Source organism: Acanthaster planci, linkage group LG21, assembly GCF_054643075.1.
Source record: "Acanthaster planci isolate LZ-2023a linkage group LG21, COTS_SCS, whole genome shotgun sequence".
Taxonomy (NCBI): domain Eukaryota; kingdom Metazoa; phylum Echinodermata; class Asteroidea; order Valvatida; family Acanthasteridae; genus Acanthaster; species Acanthaster planci.
In genome coordinates, this window is record NC_141797.1 from 7982035 (window position 1) to 7999616 (window position 17582).

General features: G+C 44.5%; 1 protein-coding gene across 3 annotated transcripts in view; it reads right to left on the bottom strand.

Annotated features, from left to right (window-relative positions):
* The window catches only part of supt5h (SPT5 homolog, DSIF elongation factor subunit), a 55739-nt gene that overhangs the window by 2239 nt on the left and 35918 nt on the right, over window positions 1-17582 (bottom strand). For all 3 annotated transcript variants that reach the window (XM_087131232.1, XM_022243809.2, XM_022243810.2), the window contains exons 5-24: window positions 16199-16330; window positions 14913-15012; window positions 14257-14477; window positions 13711-13899; window positions 12593-12698; window positions 12029-12104; window positions 10371-10528; window positions 9484-9639; window positions 9047-9144; window positions 8649-8718; window positions 7925-8050; window positions 6808-6933; window positions 6189-6267; window positions 5745-5843; window positions 4892-4997; window positions 4583-4707; window positions 3599-3704; window positions 3024-3238; window positions 1536-1855; window positions 569-664 (exon numbers count right to left, since the gene is read on the bottom strand). In XM_087131232.1, the coding sequence (XP_086987358.1) occupies window positions 569-664; window positions 1536-1855; window positions 3024-3238; window positions 3599-3704; window positions 4583-4707; window positions 4892-4997; window positions 5745-5843; window positions 6189-6267; window positions 6808-6933; window positions 7925-8050; window positions 8649-8718; window positions 9047-9144; window positions 9484-9639; window positions 10371-10528; window positions 12029-12104; window positions 12593-12698; window positions 13711-13899; window positions 14257-14477; window positions 14913-15012; window positions 16199-16330 (2704 nt within the window). The remainder of the gene's footprint in view (window positions 1-568; window positions 665-1535; window positions 1856-3023; window positions 3239-3598; window positions 3705-4582; window positions 4708-4891; window positions 4998-5744; window positions 5844-6188; window positions 6268-6807; window positions 6934-7924; window positions 8051-8648; window positions 8719-9046; window positions 9145-9483; window positions 9640-10370; window positions 10529-12028; window positions 12105-12592; window positions 12699-13710; window positions 13900-14256; window positions 14478-14912; window positions 15013-16198; window positions 16331-17582) is intronic.

A 17582-nucleotide genomic window follows, 5' to 3' on the forward strand; every position in this document is an offset into this window, starting at 1 on the left:
CAGCAGCCCAGTCGTTTTTTCCCGAGTACAGTCTTTCGTTACAAGGCCAAGCTCCTTTGTCTGATTTCGGGCACCCTGACTATGCGCTTAAAGCCAACGTCTCCGGTACCGGGCTACTGGACATGAAGTGGTTAAGGTCACTACGGTAGTAAGCACAATAATAAGAAAAAGAAAGTTATTACCATGATTACTCTTACAATCAGGAAAGGGGGTATGGATGACAGAGGGGCAAGGTAGGCCAGCAAGACCTGGGGGCAAAAGGGACCAAGGAGGGGTCCTTGATGGAGGGGGAGGGAAGGTAAGAGAGAAAAAAAGGAGTGACGATGGTAAGGAGCAGAGTTTTAGATAAAAGTTTTAGCTAAACTTCAAGCTTTGGAACCAAAATGGCTGTTCACTATGTTTGCAGTGCAGCAGCAGTTATTGTGTGCACTGATGCATAATCCGCCATTTTGGTTCCAACAGTTAAAAACACTCATGCTGCAACTCTCTCTACAAACAGCCCGGGTAAGGAGGAAAACAATGTGGGGGGAGGAATGCCCGAGCTGGTTCATGAGATCTTTTTACTTACTCTGTCCATCTTGGCCGGAGTGACTGGCTCGAGGTGGACGCTCTCAACGTTGACCACACGCTCCTCGTCAGGCAGGTAGACAGAACACATCCTTCCCTGTCGGCAAAGTTAACAACTCTTATCTTTAATATCAAAGACAGCTTGATATAAGGGGGATGCAGAGAACAAACACAGAGACCACAAATATCCGTGACTGAACATACCGCTGGGAAAGAGTGACTCACAAAGTTGCAAAGGCAACAGCAAAAATGAACAAGGATTACTTGTCCTGTTGGGTGTTCCATCACCCTACAGCCTCTTATAAAGAGTGACTCCTTATACAGCCTAGTTCCACTTGGAAGTTTAAGGGAACGTTTCGTAAATACAGAAGGCGGTACTTACTGCGGTACCGCTGTTTTTTTGCGGTACCAGCATTAAGCCCTTTCGGGTAACTAGTGCGGTGCCGCTAAAAAAAACAGCGGTACCGCAGTAAATACCGCCTTCAACAATTATGAAACGCTCCCTAATTCATGTGGGGATGTTGCGATTTGTGCAACACACCGGTACATAACCTGTGAGCCCTTAATGTAAAATTTGTATCATACATATCAAGAGGAAGTTTTTGGAGCTCTTTGAGCGGTGTCTGTTGATGAATGTCTAAAGGCACAGGTGTGACTTACCCTCATACAGCCTGCTACATTAAACAAGTTTAACATCAACGCATAGTTCATTAAATTTACATTGAGCACAAATCAAACCGATCATCGAAATGTCATCTTTTATGACAACAGGTGTTCTCCTTTTCATCAACGTATATTCATAACACTATATCCTCAGTGTTTGTTCAAGAGTTTGTAAAAAAAATTCACAAGCCTACTCGGGTGGGACTTGAACCCAAGCCCCGCACCTTGAAATTCGAATTTTTTTGTTTTTCTTTGATATTCAAAGTTCTGGAAAATTGTGTGGGAAAACACAGAGAAACACTTACCGAGATGCTGCGGATGACCCCCGTCTTTTTGACCAAGGCCTGATCCTCGTGCGACACGATGGTCACCTCGATGTCCGTGGTCTGCCACTCATAGGCAGTCCCCCCCTCCAGGCCCATCATCCCTCCGCCGGGGGTCTGGGGGTTGAAGCCCAGTGGGGAGGGGGCTCCGGGTGTCATGGGGAAGCCCACGGGGCTGGGGGTGGCCTGGTAGCTGCCTCCTGGGGAAGGCGTGGGCTGGTAGCTAGAGGGAGACGGGGTGGGCTGGTAGCTGCCGGGGCTAGGGGCTTGCTGGAAGGAGGCAGAGGAAGGGCTGGGAGTGGCTGAGGGAGCAAGTAAACCACGATGTTTTCTTGATCATAGTCAGAGATACCACAGAAACTTTTTGCAGAGCCAATCTTCACTTTTTTCTGCACAGAATCCAGGAAACTTGGGTACGTCAAAAGTTTCTTCAGAAGATAACCAACAAAATTACTTGCAGTCTTTTTAATAAGAACTGCAACTTTCCCTTAGGGCTGAGTCAATTCGAATAATTCACTATTTGAATATTCGACCTTCAATTCAGTCAAACATCCAAATATTTAGTCGCACCAACCAATAGATTGTTGAGGAACAAACCATATACAAAATAAGTTGCAATAATAGACACAATTATACATTATAATCACTGTAGTAGCTTCTCACATTTACAAGTATCTCCGGGCATGATTTAGCAAGATTTGAAAGATCAACAATACTTCCTTTCCAGTTGAAAGTGAATACTCTTTTAAATTTTTAAATGAATAATATACTTTTCAAATCATTGTAAGGTTTTGTCACTTTTCATTTAAATTTACTTGCCTCCATAGTGCAATTCTTCTCATTTAAAACAAAAGAAAATTCTCTCTTCCTTTTCATTAATTTTGCATTCGAATATTCAAATCCAAAAAATAAAATTCAAATATTCGATGGTCCACCGAATATTAGGTTATTTGGATATTTGGCACAGCCTTACTTTCCCTTGACAACTTTTATATGTGCCAAGGTTTTCAAGGACATTATACCCTAAAATAATTTGAATTTTCCTAGACAGAGATGTCTCAGAAAATAGGGAGCTTTTCAAGGGCAAATCAATGACCTTCTCTTCCTTGATAATTTCAACAGCACTTGAGTTTTAGTCCTCAATGGCTTTCAAAAACACACCCTCAACTTTTCCGTTTAAAAATGTGACCTTTTCTTGACAAACTTGACACTTATGTATTGTGAGAAGTCCCGCAAAAAATATACCAAGAAAGTTATACGCAAAAATTATAAGACCTTCCTAGAACAAACCAGATGACTTTTTTTCTTGACAAAAATTGTTAACACTACCATGACAGCATAGCATTTCCATTCAGAATCCTGTGGGAACAGAGAGTTTACAACTGACCTTATGGCAATTCCATGACTGCCTCTCAGTAATCTGTCCAGAATTTTCCCTGAAAGAAAAAAAACCGCAGAGTTTGGACTTACGTTGGTAGTTGCCAGGAGATGGAGTTGGCTGATAGGGCGAGTAGGTGGATTCGCTGCCGTACATCCCAGACGAGCTACCGGGAGTGGCCGGGGTGTAAGGGCCATTGCTGGGCGGGGTCTCCGATCCATAACCAGGGGTGGCAGGGTTGGGTGTGGCACCGTACGGCTGAGGGGAGGGGGACGCCTCGTCATAGCTGAAGTCGTAATCACTGGACCTGGATATGAAATGTTGTTGCGTCTTCTATATAAGGCTGATATCAGATTTTGAATTTGACTTCACACTGGATCGAGATTGGCCGAAAGAAATGGAGACCTAGGGAGCAGTTTAATGAAGACCCTTCAAATGCTCATTGCTACATGCACCAACAGCAGGTTAGGACTCATCTCTAGCTGTATTAAAGAACTTTAAGATGAACCCTTGCCATCCAAGCGTAACTTTTTTGACAGTCAACTGTAGCTTTGAATACCTCCCAAGCTTTCCCATGACGAAACCACAATGAACTTGGCGTTGATGCCTTTAGAATCTGGTTCCCGAAAATGCTTGCGTTAGTCAGAGTTGGAATTTGCTGAGTTACCTGCTGGGCGTGTTGGTGATGTTGGGGTCCCAGGCTCCAGATCTTCCTGGCGTCTGACTCCCATCATGCAACGGGGTCTGTGAGCCGTAGTGGGGCGTTCTACTTCCTGCAGGGCAAAGGCAAAACAAGCGTTCTTGTAATACTGCATAAACCCTGTGCTACCGCAAAGGATTTAATATCGGATAAAGTGACAATTAAGAAGAAAAATGAAGAAATGATCAGTTTTAGAGGTGGAAGGAGAACCCCAGAAGTGGGAGGGTAACCCTAGTCAAATATTCTAGGTAAAAACCCAACCGAATAAGGCAACGACTGAAAACCCAATCCTCCTGCAGATCTCAGCAGAATGCAAGCTAGGGCTGCAGCAGTGGAAGTCGAGGGAAGAGCCACCAAGCCGACCCGGCTCCCCAAATTTGATGACTGAATTCACTCATCAAAATCTACACACTCTGAATATTTGGTCTGACCTTCACCAATGCAAGTTGTTGAACACTCTATGCTCAGTGATTTACAGGAGCTTGTGGGAAAAAGTTGCTCTGCAGGTGGAAGTCGAACCCATAACCTCCTCGTTACTTGTGCCTTCTGGTCTTAACCAGACAACTACCAAGCTTGTTAGGGCAAGCTGGCTTGTGCAATTATGAGTGCCTCAGCCAAAGACTAGTGAAAGGCTTAGTCTAATGAAGTCGATTCAATAGTTTGTTCAAACAAACCTTATGTCTGATCTATATGTGATAAGGACAACTGATTCTGACAGTGAATGAAGTAGAGTGACTTTGTGAACATCTACCAAGTAATTTGCAATACGCATGTATATGGCTACCCTGAAATAACGGCTATGGCTAAGAAAAGCATGAGCGCTTATGGAAGCTGCTTGATAGTGGCTGCATCCACTTCCCATAGACATGTGTTCCAGTCAGCTGCAGCTGAAAGTTTCGGACAAGGCTTATGGCAACAAGTTTACAGCTTTAAGACAAACGGGAACCTTACCATCATGGAGAGGTGTCTGCGAGCCGTAGACTGGTGTCTTGGATCCAGAGCCGTACATAGGAGTCTGGGAACCATACATAGGTGTGCGACCATAAGCCGTCGTTGCGCCAGTTCTGATCTGCCCACTGAAAGAAAAAAATGGATTTTTAAAACAATGTTCTTTACCGTCTACAAAACGGACATGAACATATTGAGAAATGCCTTTCATATTTTGCTGCTAGATAAATGGCAGTTATTAAATATCTCCTTCCTGATGAGACAATGATTTCAAAACACTGCTTTCATTAAAAAAAAAACCTCTTCACTTACCCAACTCTGTTCAATCTGTTTTTGTCAACGCTGATTGTTCTGAACATGGCATGTAGCTCCACCCTGGCTGTGGATTCCGTAGCGTCCTTCACGATACCGATGTGACCTACATGAACGGACACCACCAAATGACAGCTTGATTCTCAACCTGAAAACAGGTTCAAGGGCCCTCGTGTGTCAATCCTTGCAGAGTCTTTCTCAAGGGATAAAAGATATTGGAAGAGTCTCGAGCAAGAAGGAAACACACAGGCAAAGAAAGGGGGGAAAGAAAGTCAACCAGGGGAACTGCTGAAGGAAAGCAGACGCGTAATAAAAACAATCCTCTTGATGGTTTGTCATTTGCCACGGTAATGGGACCCATGTTGTGATTTCTTTGCGGTTTGTTTGCTTGCCTAAGTAACTCTGAATCGGTACATAGGCCTACTCTAAATATACAGGTTGAATTCAAGTATGCCTTTTGTTCTATGAGTGCTTGCTCCAAATCTCTCCAATGTTTCAATACCCAGAATTCCCAGGTTCTGGAGTTTCCTGTTTAAGATGCCCTGTCTCTAGCAGGCCGTTTGGTTTTTTAAGAAAAATTTCATGGAAATGCTAAACAGAGAAAGTTGCAGAGTGCAAGAAGCGTTCACCTAGAAAGAAAAACAGGTTGACCAATCAAAATGTCACATGAGGTTACTACTTGTAATTAGTTCTAAGCTGCATTTGCCAAACGTGAATTTGTTACGCACAAAAATAGTTACTTAGCAAAAAAAACTGGTATCCTTCTAAATGCCACACATGCTCTAGGCTGGTTAAGCAGCATTTGCTGAGTAATTGTTTTCTGCTTAGCAGCTCAAACACAAGCAGACTTTACCTTTGTATGGTCCCTGTGATATCCGGACTGTCTGACCGATCATCTCCATGTCTCGACCGATTCGGCCTCGTCCCCTGCCCATCGGTGCGTTGCCCATACCTGAACACGGACAAGTAATAAAGCACTAGCCTGGGGCGGTATAAAGGCTTTACACGGTAGCCATATTGTAGGGCAGTTCCATTGTTCCACAGGGAAACTTCTTCTCTGCATACCTTGTGCAACAAAAGCACTGGCCTGCAGGATGGCTGCCGTGCAAACCCTCTATTGGCAAACCCTGTATATCATCATCATTGATGCACAGTATTACGTTATTGGACATTATACAAAAATTCAAAGACGTGTCACTACTTTGGTGGTTAACTTCATTAAGAAGACTTCAGGCTGGATTTAAAGCTGGCAAGAGGTTAAGACCATGGCAGAGAAAAAAATGAATCGTTATCTTACCACCGCTGCTGGGGTGGGCAGGGCTGGATATTCTGGGAGACATTGGGGTGTATCCAATGCCAAATCCTGAATCCATTTGCTGAGAGAAATGAAGAACAATTTCTTTTGAAACACTCTTTTCTACGGTCCAATTTATTGATACGAGGAAAGGACTTGCGTACCGATCAATGTATTAGCAAGCTCTTCTGAGGACAGCACATTTCAACGGCAGCAATATGGGAATACAGATATTGACAAAACACGGAAAGCTTACGTGATGCAAACCCTTTCTTCAAAATTAAATTGCTTTGATGTTCTGGCAATTGACCGTGTGTTTTTTGAGTGTTGTCTACAAAACACGAAGCTGATTTTCGGCACCTCAGTAGTCTGAGTAATTTACCGACCATTGGCTTCAGTTTCGGTATTATTACACATGTTACGCTTTTTGCTACGGGACTACACCATGTTTGTTGACGTTTGATACCCATTATAGGTCACGTGACTCAGCGGGCGCAATCGGTCTATCTATTTTTTGCAAAGATGATGATATGAACAAAATGGATCATGACAGTGACACCAGAGACGAGAAAACTTAGGTACGTCAGAGGGAAATGGAGGAAGTTGAGGTTCATGAACTCACCCTGGAGCCACCAGCCAAGACGATGTGTCTTGTCCGACAGACAAAGATCCCGCCGTTCTCCGTCATCAAGCGAGAGTGCAGGAATGCGAAGCTCCGATAGATATGCTTGATCTCACCCTGACGACCCTGCCAATAACAGCAAGAGCAAATGTACAACAGTGATGAAAATTTCCATAAGGGCTTAACCACTTTGTGCCGGGGTGTCCAGCATTGGGTTTGTATACATAGCCGGGCTGCCAGAAATCGGACAAAAGAGTTGGGCCTTATAACAAAAGACCGTACTTGGAACAAAAGACCAGGCTGCTGGGAATTGCCAACAATTGTTCAGTTGTCAATAGCGGAGGACATCTGTCACTGTTTTGAAAGATTATACCACTGTTTGTGGCATTCAGCGCGAGCAGATTACCACCGGGGACAAAAGCACTCCAGCACTCTGATAAGCGACACAATACTGCTGCACGCTGATTTGGCCACTGTTGAAAAGATGCCAGCAGCGCACTGTGCCAGTTTTGGGAACAAAAGAAAATTACAAAACGCCGCACAATCTGGGCTACAAGGTGGCAAGCCTGGCTAAAATACTTGGGTGTCAATAGATTTTGTCTGTCAGATTAGAGTAGCCACCAGACAGTCACTCGACGGGGTTTAGGCATTCAGGTATAAAGACATGAACTTTTGAGGAGTTTTGAATAACGTGTCAGAAATCCAAACTCGGTTATCTCGGGGAGGGGGGGACTTTGCTGTCTGACGAGAAATATAACATTCCTTGCAATCTTCAATCCTCCATTTCTAATATGATTTGTCACATATCCTCCAGGGTTAAGGACAGTGTTTTATTTGAGTAAGTCCACCACAAATCCATCGCGAGTCATTCTGTCTGAAGCCAATTCACAAGCTGTTCAAATGAGGTGTGACAAAAGTCTTCTTTTGTCATCGTTCACCTTGTTGCTTATGACTGGCCTTGCAAAGGGGCTTGTAAATGGTCTTTTGAAGGGACCGGTGAAAGGACTTGCGATGGCCGCAACTCCAACATTGGTTGAGGACACCAAATGTACTTAATTTCTGCACTTCCTTAACAGTGCACCTAATATTGGGTACCAAGTTCTGTTATTAAACATACCGAGTGTGGTCCGTCGATGACTTTGACGATATCCTTGACTTGTATGTTGTTCTGTTCAGCATCCAATGCGATGGCGTTGCGGGAATCTTTCTTTCTGGTAATGGCTGCCGCTTTGACGTGGACCAACTGTTATAAAAGAAGTGAGACATTTGAAGTTTGACAGTGTTGCAAGTATGGAGGTATCCCAAGCCCTTACTGCGCAAGTCTGAGGACATCAGGCGATCTTTGCCATGTGGTTCTTAACCCATTCACGCCAGGACGCATTAAGACATGCCGTAAAAATTGAGACCCTCAGCCCGCTTTTCAGCTTTTATTCTCAGCCCACGCTCGAGTGAACACGGTGAAAGAAGGCAAACCCCGGCTCTTGTACATATGGTGATTGGCCTTTGTGTGTAGCCCAGAAATGAAAAGACCGAATTTGCATCATAATCACCAGCTTCACAATAGTCCCCACTTTGAAAAGAGGCAACGGGAATGTGGAAGCTTGAGTAGAGCCGCATGCCACCAAACAATCAGCCTTTTCACTGTGTAATTCAAAGTGTGCAGAGCACGCTGGGCCACAGACCGAGAATTTGCGGTTTGGCAGGTGGCCTTCGTGGTCAAGCGAGGCTGGAATTCTTCGAGTCGGCTTTCGGAAAGAAATTCCTGCCGAGAAGGGGTTAATGAAATCCCATCATGCCTTGAAGCAGGCCGATACAAAATGACCATGAGAGTAGCATCTTACCTTGTTGTTCATATTGAGCACTTGGAATGTCTCCTTCTCCAGCCGCACAATGACACCCACTGTCTGGAGACTGTAGAAATGCAAGGAACAACCAGTCACAAGCCAGGCTCGTTTGGAGACTAGCCATGCCATTCAACAAGTCAATGCCAATGTTGAGGGCAATTTTTCTTCTTATTTACAGTATGTCAAAGAATCTTACTACGTAACGCCCGATTCCATGAAACATGTTTCAGGCATGCAACTGCAAAACTAGGAAGAAGTCCCTAGACAAAGTTTCTGAGAGCTCCGAAGACTTTAAGACTTGTTCACCATCTGAAAAAACAACAACTTTCCTCCACCCCTCCCAAACCTCTAAATATGGGGGCAAGACCGACCCCACAAGGCTGCGGTAAACTTACTCGAGCTGCACCAGATCTCCCAGCTGGAACTGACCCAGGGAGTCCACGCCGGAGCTCATCTCCTGGCACAGCTGCATGTCCTTGGGCAGCACTTTCATCTGACGGAACAGGAAAGAGAAACGAGACGGTGAAACTACCAACAGCAGAACTCCAGTCAGTATTTAAGTCCCAAACTATTCAAATGAACGGCAAAAAAGGCATTCCTTTGTCACTGTTTATCCGATTACTTGTGGTTGGTCTTGTGTCTGGTCTTGTGACTTGTTTTGTGACTGGTCTTGTGTCTGGTCCTGAGTCTGGTCTTATGGCTGGTCGTGTCAGGTCTTGTGTCTGGTCTTGTGTCTTAAGTCTGGTCTTATGTCTTGTGACTAGTCTTACGTCCAGTCTAGCAGGTGGGTGTGACAACAGTACTATTAGGATGTGGTCTCTGCTTCCAATACCTCATGCATGGTCAGATCAGAGAACAGCACGGCCATATTCTCTTCCACTCGCACCACCAGACCGGTGTCGCCCTCAAAGCGGCCGGCGATCACCTTGACGTGATCACCAATCTTGAAGTGTTTCCTGAGCTCGCTGGCTGGGAATTCCAAGATGTCCTGGAAAATGAGCCATAGGAATCAGATGGAAGAGACGATTAAGCCGAGGATGGAATATTCTAATGTCCACTTCAAATCAAAACGTTCACATTGCAAAGTTTCCAACAGTCTAGGCCAAGTTTGATCAAAACAGACCGTTAAACATAGTCCAACTATCTTTGAACAAATACAGTGGTTACCGGGTCAGTGGCCTTATATGCGTGGTAGCCATCTTACAGGGCAGGTCTTTTTCCACAGCGAAACCTCCTTTGTGCATACCCTATGGAACAAAGAATTGGCCTGCAAGATGGCAGCCATGCAAACCCTCTGTCGGCTACTCGGATACAGTCTACCACAGTTGGCCAGGTAAAAGGTTTCAGTTGCACGACCAGAATGTAATCAGAACTAGAAGTTGTCCACTCTGAAAATCTTTTATTTGGTTATCCCAACGATCCACTAAAAAAAGGGGCTTATTCACCTTCAGATCTTAACGCATGGGCTAGAAAAAAGGTACTTTTCTCCCAGTAGGTGAATACTCTGTCCCTACTTTTCTTTGTTTCCATTTTAACATGGTAACATCCATTTAACAAATGGGTGAATTTCTTGTAACTTCCTATGTGGACGGCAGAGATATGGTATTTCCCTTCACTGGCGGTGTTACCCCTCATGCTGGTAAATCCACTTTACCAACTTCTTTGCTTTCATTCATAAAGTGGGTCACATCCATTTCAAAATAGGGGTATGCATTTCACCTTGAGATCTTCGTGCGTAGGCAGGACCGATATGGTGTTCCCCTCCACCGTGATGACCTTCCCCTGCAGGTGAATCAACTCTCCCTCGATGACCTCCACGTTGTCACCGGGGGCGAAGCTGTGAGCTTGCTCCTGGCTGCTCTTGGTCTCTGCCACCACTGAGAGGAACAGTCATGGCTCATAAATTACAACCACCATTGGATGGAATTGATTCCTACTTCAACCAAGCAGTGATTAATTTATTCTTTTCTAATCTTACACCAGAAACTCTTCACATAAACACATGGCCTTCTGATTTCATAATTTTCAGACAAAAAAAAGTTCTACCGTCTCTTTTCAACTCTAGTTGGGACAGTCAGCAGCTGATATGCACTGCCAAATCTGTTACTATGCAGAACATCCATGGATTTTTTTACTTGACCATTTTGAATCATGCTCCTCATATATGCTTAATTGAATAACACTCTGAAATGGAAAGGAGCCTGACTATTTTACTATAATGACAGATATAGCCTCACTGTAAAAAATATTTTTCAGTCAATCAACAAAAAGGGCATGGCTTTTAACCACTACCAGCCGGGGACTCCGGGATCGGAGCTGTATGGTTTATATGTGTGGCCGGGGTCTCCGAACTCGGACAAAGGAAACAGGGCCCTGTAACAAAAGACCGTACTCCGAACAAAAGACCAGGCTGCTGGGCATGACCGGCATTTTTCACTCTCAAAAGTGGTGATAATCCAGCGTTATTTTGAAACCGTATACCAGGGTTTGGGGTATTTAGAGCAAGCGGATTACCACCGGGACAAAAGCTCTCCACCACCGCAGCGATGAGCCACACAGCACCGCTGCATGCTAATCTGGCCCCTATTGAAAAGAGGTCAGCAGTGCACTGAGCCAGGTTCGTGAACAAAAGACAGTTGTATAACACCGCACAATCTGGGCTCTGTTTACAAGGCTGCAGGCCTGGCTGAAATATTCGGGCGTCAATGAAGGTCACCTGTCAACTTAGAGTAGTGCCTGAAGATTACTCCGTGCGGCTATAAACGACTGTTAAATGGAATGATGAATTGTTGAAGGATTTTGAAAACGGAAAAAATGATAGTCATGCCGGCCCAGCATCCTCAACGTTGAAAAATGCCCCGGTCCGAAGTGGTTAATCCATAATTTGAACACAGCGTGCGGATGGTAATCTATGATTTGCCCCATGCATCATCTTTATTCCCACACACATAACTTTTTCAGAAACATTTTTCGGGGGATTGCATCGCTTTTGATCCAAGATGGCCAACTCGAAAATAAGGTTAAGAGCACATTCTCTAAAATCCATCTTTCATGGGCCCACGTAAACTAATCAGTGTACCTGAGCTCTACTTTCCTACATCCTATAAAATCCTCCAAAACAGACCCGATAGATTTTGAAGGATCTGGGAATGTTGGGGTTAACAGCCAATACTGTCCTTAGCTGTATACACTAAGCAACCAAGATATCAGACAAAAAGATGGAACTTCCAAACTGCACCAAACATTGCGGAGCAATTTTCAGTTTGCCATGCCACACAAGTTAAGAAGAAAAGAAATTAGATGGTATCAAGAAAAGTTGGGTGCCTCTTTCTATTTTTTTTTAATAAACAAAGTGCATATATAATTCAAGAGGATACGCTGTACGTCGATTCCTTCAGGCCGGTCTTCAAAACGCTCCAGCTCAGTGAGGGTGGGCTTGATGCCCTCAGCTACCTGAGATGATAACGAGGAAAAACAAACGGAGGACTTGAGCATACACGGATGAAATCATCCCCAAACGGAACCACTGAATGGCCAAGTTTGTAGTCAAAATGTCAGTACAGTTAGCTTTAGTCAAAAGGAAAAATCGTTAAAGATGGTACAATTACCCCAGTAATAGATGGCAAATGTAGATGACAAATATAAATGTGGCATATGCAGAGATGACAAAATATTCAAACAGCACATTTAAATATGGCAAATATGTAACGCGTAAAATATACATGTATCACCATATATAAAGATGGCACAAAGGAAGATGGCACATACTGCATACCTTCCATGAAATTCCATTTTTACTCTCCTGAATCTCTTTTTCACTAATCATAAATCCCAACCAGCTTGTTTGAAATCCTAGCAACAGTTGCTCGGTCATCTTTCAAAGATGCTCTTCAGCTAAAATCTAATTAAGCCAGGAATATTACTCAACAAAAGAAACTCACGATAGCGCTCATGGCAAAGGTCTTGTAGAGGAATCCCTTGCGGCTGTAACGGTTGCCCTCAAAGATCAAGAAGTCACCATCCTTGGAAACCTCACCACTGATTGCTCTGACGGAAAGCAAACAACAGACCAAGGATTAATTCACTGGCAAACTGGTTATTTGGCTAACTTCAGTCATCAACTGATTCAACAGCTCACAGGAACATGACAACCATTTCAAAGTCCAGGGAAAATAACGGAAACAGACTGATGAGCCAGTTCGGGATTCCAACAGGGCATGCCCAAATGAAGCGCGTCCAAGGTCACTGGGGAACAGCAATATGCCCGTGTGAGGTCAGCGCTATCTGCTCGGCCACACACCGTCTAGCAAGCATGCTTTGTTCTTGAATGACCATGCCTTTTTGAATCACCAAACCGACTCAATGAAATAATTCATTGCGCTGGAAAACAGGTATCGGCAAAGACATCCTATTTTGCCAGTGACTTCGTAGGTATACCGCCAACTGGCTAATATTTGAACACTTTCCAATCCTTCAGTCAGGATTTGAAATCTTTGACTTCACAATTCTTGAACAAAAGGACGTCCAGATTGCTGGACATCCAGCAAGTTGAATACTTCTCCCAACTTCTCTGGTAAAACAAAATGAATGTACCTTAAATGATTAACCCTAATCCCAAAGGCTGGTTCAGGTTTCAGGCCAGGGCAAAAAGTAAAGTGAACTTGACTTTGCAAAACAGTTGCAAGAAATACGTGGAAACGTACTCAACTCTGCAAATTTGCAGCACAAACTTTTGACCCCAAGGTCACAGGTATGCAATATGCATTTGCTTTTATTTATATCTGTTCAGCCAACAGCGAATTTAGTGAAAATTACAGGAAGATAATGAATGAAGAAGACAATGAAGAAATGTTCAGTTTTAGGGGAGGGAGGAAAACCCCGGATAAGTGTTTCGGGGAAAACTCAAGGACTCTGGTAGGGACTGAAAACCCAATCCTCATGTGGACCCCGGCCGGATTCGAACCCAGGTCCCCAGAAGTGGAAAGGAACTTTATGCCAACCTGACTTCCCTTTGCCCTGAGCGCAAAACCTTGCCTGAAGATGTAAAGAGCGCCCTCACCTGATAGCCTCCTCGTCAAACAGCTTCTGCATGGGCCTTCGCTTCTTCTTCCTCTTGTCGGGGTTGGCGGTGCGCATCACGCCCCGCATGCGAGTGTAGTCGATGCGGGGCAGCAGCTTGAGGGTGACCTGGTTCTGGGACGGCTCCACGTAGTCGACCTGCGCCAGGTCATCCTTGAAGACACCTCGCCTGGTGAGAGGTCCAAGGTCAGAGGTTAATGCCAGGTCATTGTCCCTTATACTCCTCTGCAGAGTATCATACAATTGAGAGCCAGTCCCTTTATTATGCAAATTCTAGCTACTTATAGTCAGATCACATAAAAAGTAAACAGTATGTGGGAAACTGATGACGAATTCTTTACACACCAACGACCTGGCTACCTCGTGCATAAGTCCAAAATAAGAGTTCAACTTTCTTAATTCGGTAAAATCCTCCAAACCAAGTATTCGGAAGGGTTAGAATTAAAAAATCAAACACCAAATGCAGCTACCTGTGATGTTCATGTTTGGCATTCAGTGATGCCAGAGGGGAGTGGACCGGACTTACTTGAGCCGGACCCAGGACTTGGGTTTGAGGGCCACGATCTCCTTGACCACCTTGAGCACGTCGGTCATCTCCTTGATGGGCACCATCAGCTGGTTCCACTGGCCCATCCGCAGGTTGCCCACCCCCTGGATGGCATGCTTGACGTGGGTCTGCTTGAAGGACTCCACGTAGATGTAACCCTTCAGGCCCTCCACGGCCACCACTGACTTGATCTGAAGGGGCTGCGGGGGTGGGACGGAAGATCAGAATTGACGGTTGAAATACAGGTATCATTGGTGTCCAATTTCAAAGAGCTTCTTAGAACAGAAATATGCTAAGCACAGAAAAATTTGCTTAGAAAAACACAGGTTAACAGCCAAAATGGCATACGCTTAAGATTTCTGCAACTGCTCCCCCAGCTGGTTTCAACTAAGCGCATAAAATTTGCTTAGCAATGCTTCCTCCCTCAGAGGAATGTGAAATTGGTATACATTTACTAATAGCTTTCTTTTTAAAAATGCAAACCATACATGTCACAAACCCATGTTTGCCTAGACGAAAGACTGAATTTCATGAAGACACTGCTTGGCAAATTATTCTGCTCAGCAGAAGAACGAGCAGGGAACCGCTCTTGGGTGCTACATTTTACACAGGGCCTTTTGCTAAAAACTGCTTACCTCGTCCTGGTACTGGTAAGCGATGAATTTTCTCATCAACTGCATGGCTGTGGCTTTCTCCTCACCAATCTTACACCTGACCATCCACAGGTTGGGATCCCTAGATAAATACAAAATAACTACGAGTATTTACAGATCCATGAAGGTTTTATCCAGCAAATATTCCAACTTCTCACAAGTTTCTCATTTCACTCCCAGACAATAGCAAATTCTTCCGTCTCATCTTTTCCCTGCCAACACATTGAATGGTTGACCATCATATCGTCAGTTGCACATCCGTCTGAGGTACCACGGACAGTCGCTGCGTCACAAACTGACGTATCTACATCTATGCTTATACTCAGCAAAGTCCTCTTCTGGATATAAACGCCGAGGTGAAGCGAGGTGCGTGCAAAGCAAGGGGGACGTTATTTTTGTGCGAAAGAAACAAAGTAGGTGAAAGAGCTCCCATCTTGGGGCTAATTGGCAGAAATGAGTGCCCTGAAGACATCCACCGATGGAGCTGTTATGACGTCCGCTGGAAGGGCGTTTCGGAGCCGAACCGCTATTGGCATGAATGAGAACTTATAGATGTCTCTGGAGGAGTGAGTTGTGACAGGCTGGTATCGTGCCGGTTGGTAATTTCTGAGTCTGGTAGTTGTCGTGGGTGTCAGGAACTGGCGTTGCTTCATTGCAATGAAGTTATGAGACATCTTGCATAGCATGGTTTTGACGGCCGCTTCCCTCCTGGATTGGAGTGAAGCCCACTGCATCTCACTCCAGCATCTCACTCACTTTTCCAGCATCTCACTCACACTTTCTGTTCTTTGGTAAATGTTAAGTACAAATCCACCTGCTTTCTTCTGGATAGCTTCTGCCTGGTTGACATCGTGCGTATCAAGTCTGTCAAGGATACCTTACTTTGTTCTGTACCAAAAGTATTGTGTGCATTATTTGGCGTTGCAAACAATGACATAATTGAACTCTGAAAATGTGCGAAATGTCAATTCAACCTGTTTTTAATTTCACTTTTAACAACAAATCTCTGTTTAAAACAGTCATCTCTCCTGCGCGCTATACAAAGAAAGGCAAAGTACAACTTATTTTAAGAAGTGGTCAGACATTCAGGAAGCAGTTCTACACAGAGCATGAATATCACATTATCAGGTAGAGCAGACCACTTTCTTAAAACCATGCAAAACACGTACGTAACATGACATCGTAAGACATGACATCATTGTACATAAATTACAAGTTTAAACATCACCACGGGAACGAAGTACAAGGAGGAGGTGCTATAAACTCACTTGACGCCAGGCAAGAGTCCCTGCTGCGTGATCTGGTCTGGCAGCTCATCTTCGTCGGCATAGCGACTCCGCGACGATGTCTCCGCGTACTTCCTCTTGTAGTACTCCTCGATCTCATCTTCCTTCTGGTGGCTGTGGGAGAATGACAACACTGGCAATAATTCATCTGCTAAAAAACGGACGGTTGGTTACGGAGCGACCAGGAGCAGTTGATTTGAAATGCCAACCCCCTTCCCCTGACACCAAGTCTACTTTCCAAAAACAGGAAAGGTGCATTTACAATTAAATCTCAACGAGTCAAAGTGGGACAACTCAAAACTTGACATTTACCGGTATCTGTGAAGAGATTAGGATTTCCATGGCAACAAATTGGACCTGCTCTGTGAAAATGAGTCACGTCTCCAGAGCCACTTTGGAGTTAAAGGCTTTTGAAAGAATCTTGCACAGTGTTTAAGCAATAGGAATCTTCAACATTTTCACAATGTTACACAACATCCGTTTTCACTGTACCAAGCTGAGTGACTCATCAAAGGAAAGAGCTCAAATTCCTCAATCTAAAACAAAGTAAAACTCAAAAGTAGCTCCGGAGCCTTGTGACTCGTTTTTACAGAGCAGGTCACAAATGTCCTAGTGACCAAAACTGCCCACCAGCAGCATGAAATTATGGCAAGCAAGGTCACAAACTTTGAGTGCTTTATTGAACTATTTATAGAGCAGACACTTTTAGGTATTAACCACTACCAGCCGGGGACTCCGGGATCGGAGCCGTATGGTTTATATGTGTGGCCGGGGTCTCCGAACTCGGACAAAGGAAACAGGGCCCTGTAACAAAAGACCGTACTCCGAACAAAAGACCAGGCTGCTGGGCATGACCGGAATTTTTCGCTCTCAAAAGTGGTGATAATCCAGCATTATTTTGAAACCGTATACCAGGGTTTGGGGTATTTAGAGCAAGCGGATTACCACCGGGGACAAAAGCTCTCCACCACCGCAGCGATGAGCCACACAGCACCGCTGCATGCTAATCTGGCCCCTATTGAAAAGAGGTCAGCAGTGCACTGAGCCAGGTTCGTGAACAAAAGACAGCTGTGTGACACCTCACAATCTGGGCTCTGTTTACAAGGCTGCAGGCCTGGCTGAAATATTCGGGTGTCAATGAAGGTCACCTGTCAACTTAGAGTAGTGCCTGAAGATTACTCCGTTCGGCTATAAACGACTGTTAAATGGAATGATGAATTGTTGAAGGATTTTGAAAACAGAAAAAATGATAGTCATGCCGGCCCAGCATCCTCAACGTTGAAAAATGCCCCGGTCCGAAGTGGTTAACCCTAACCCTTCCCTAACCACACAGAATTCAACACCAGTAAAGTGTGTGAGTTTGTGG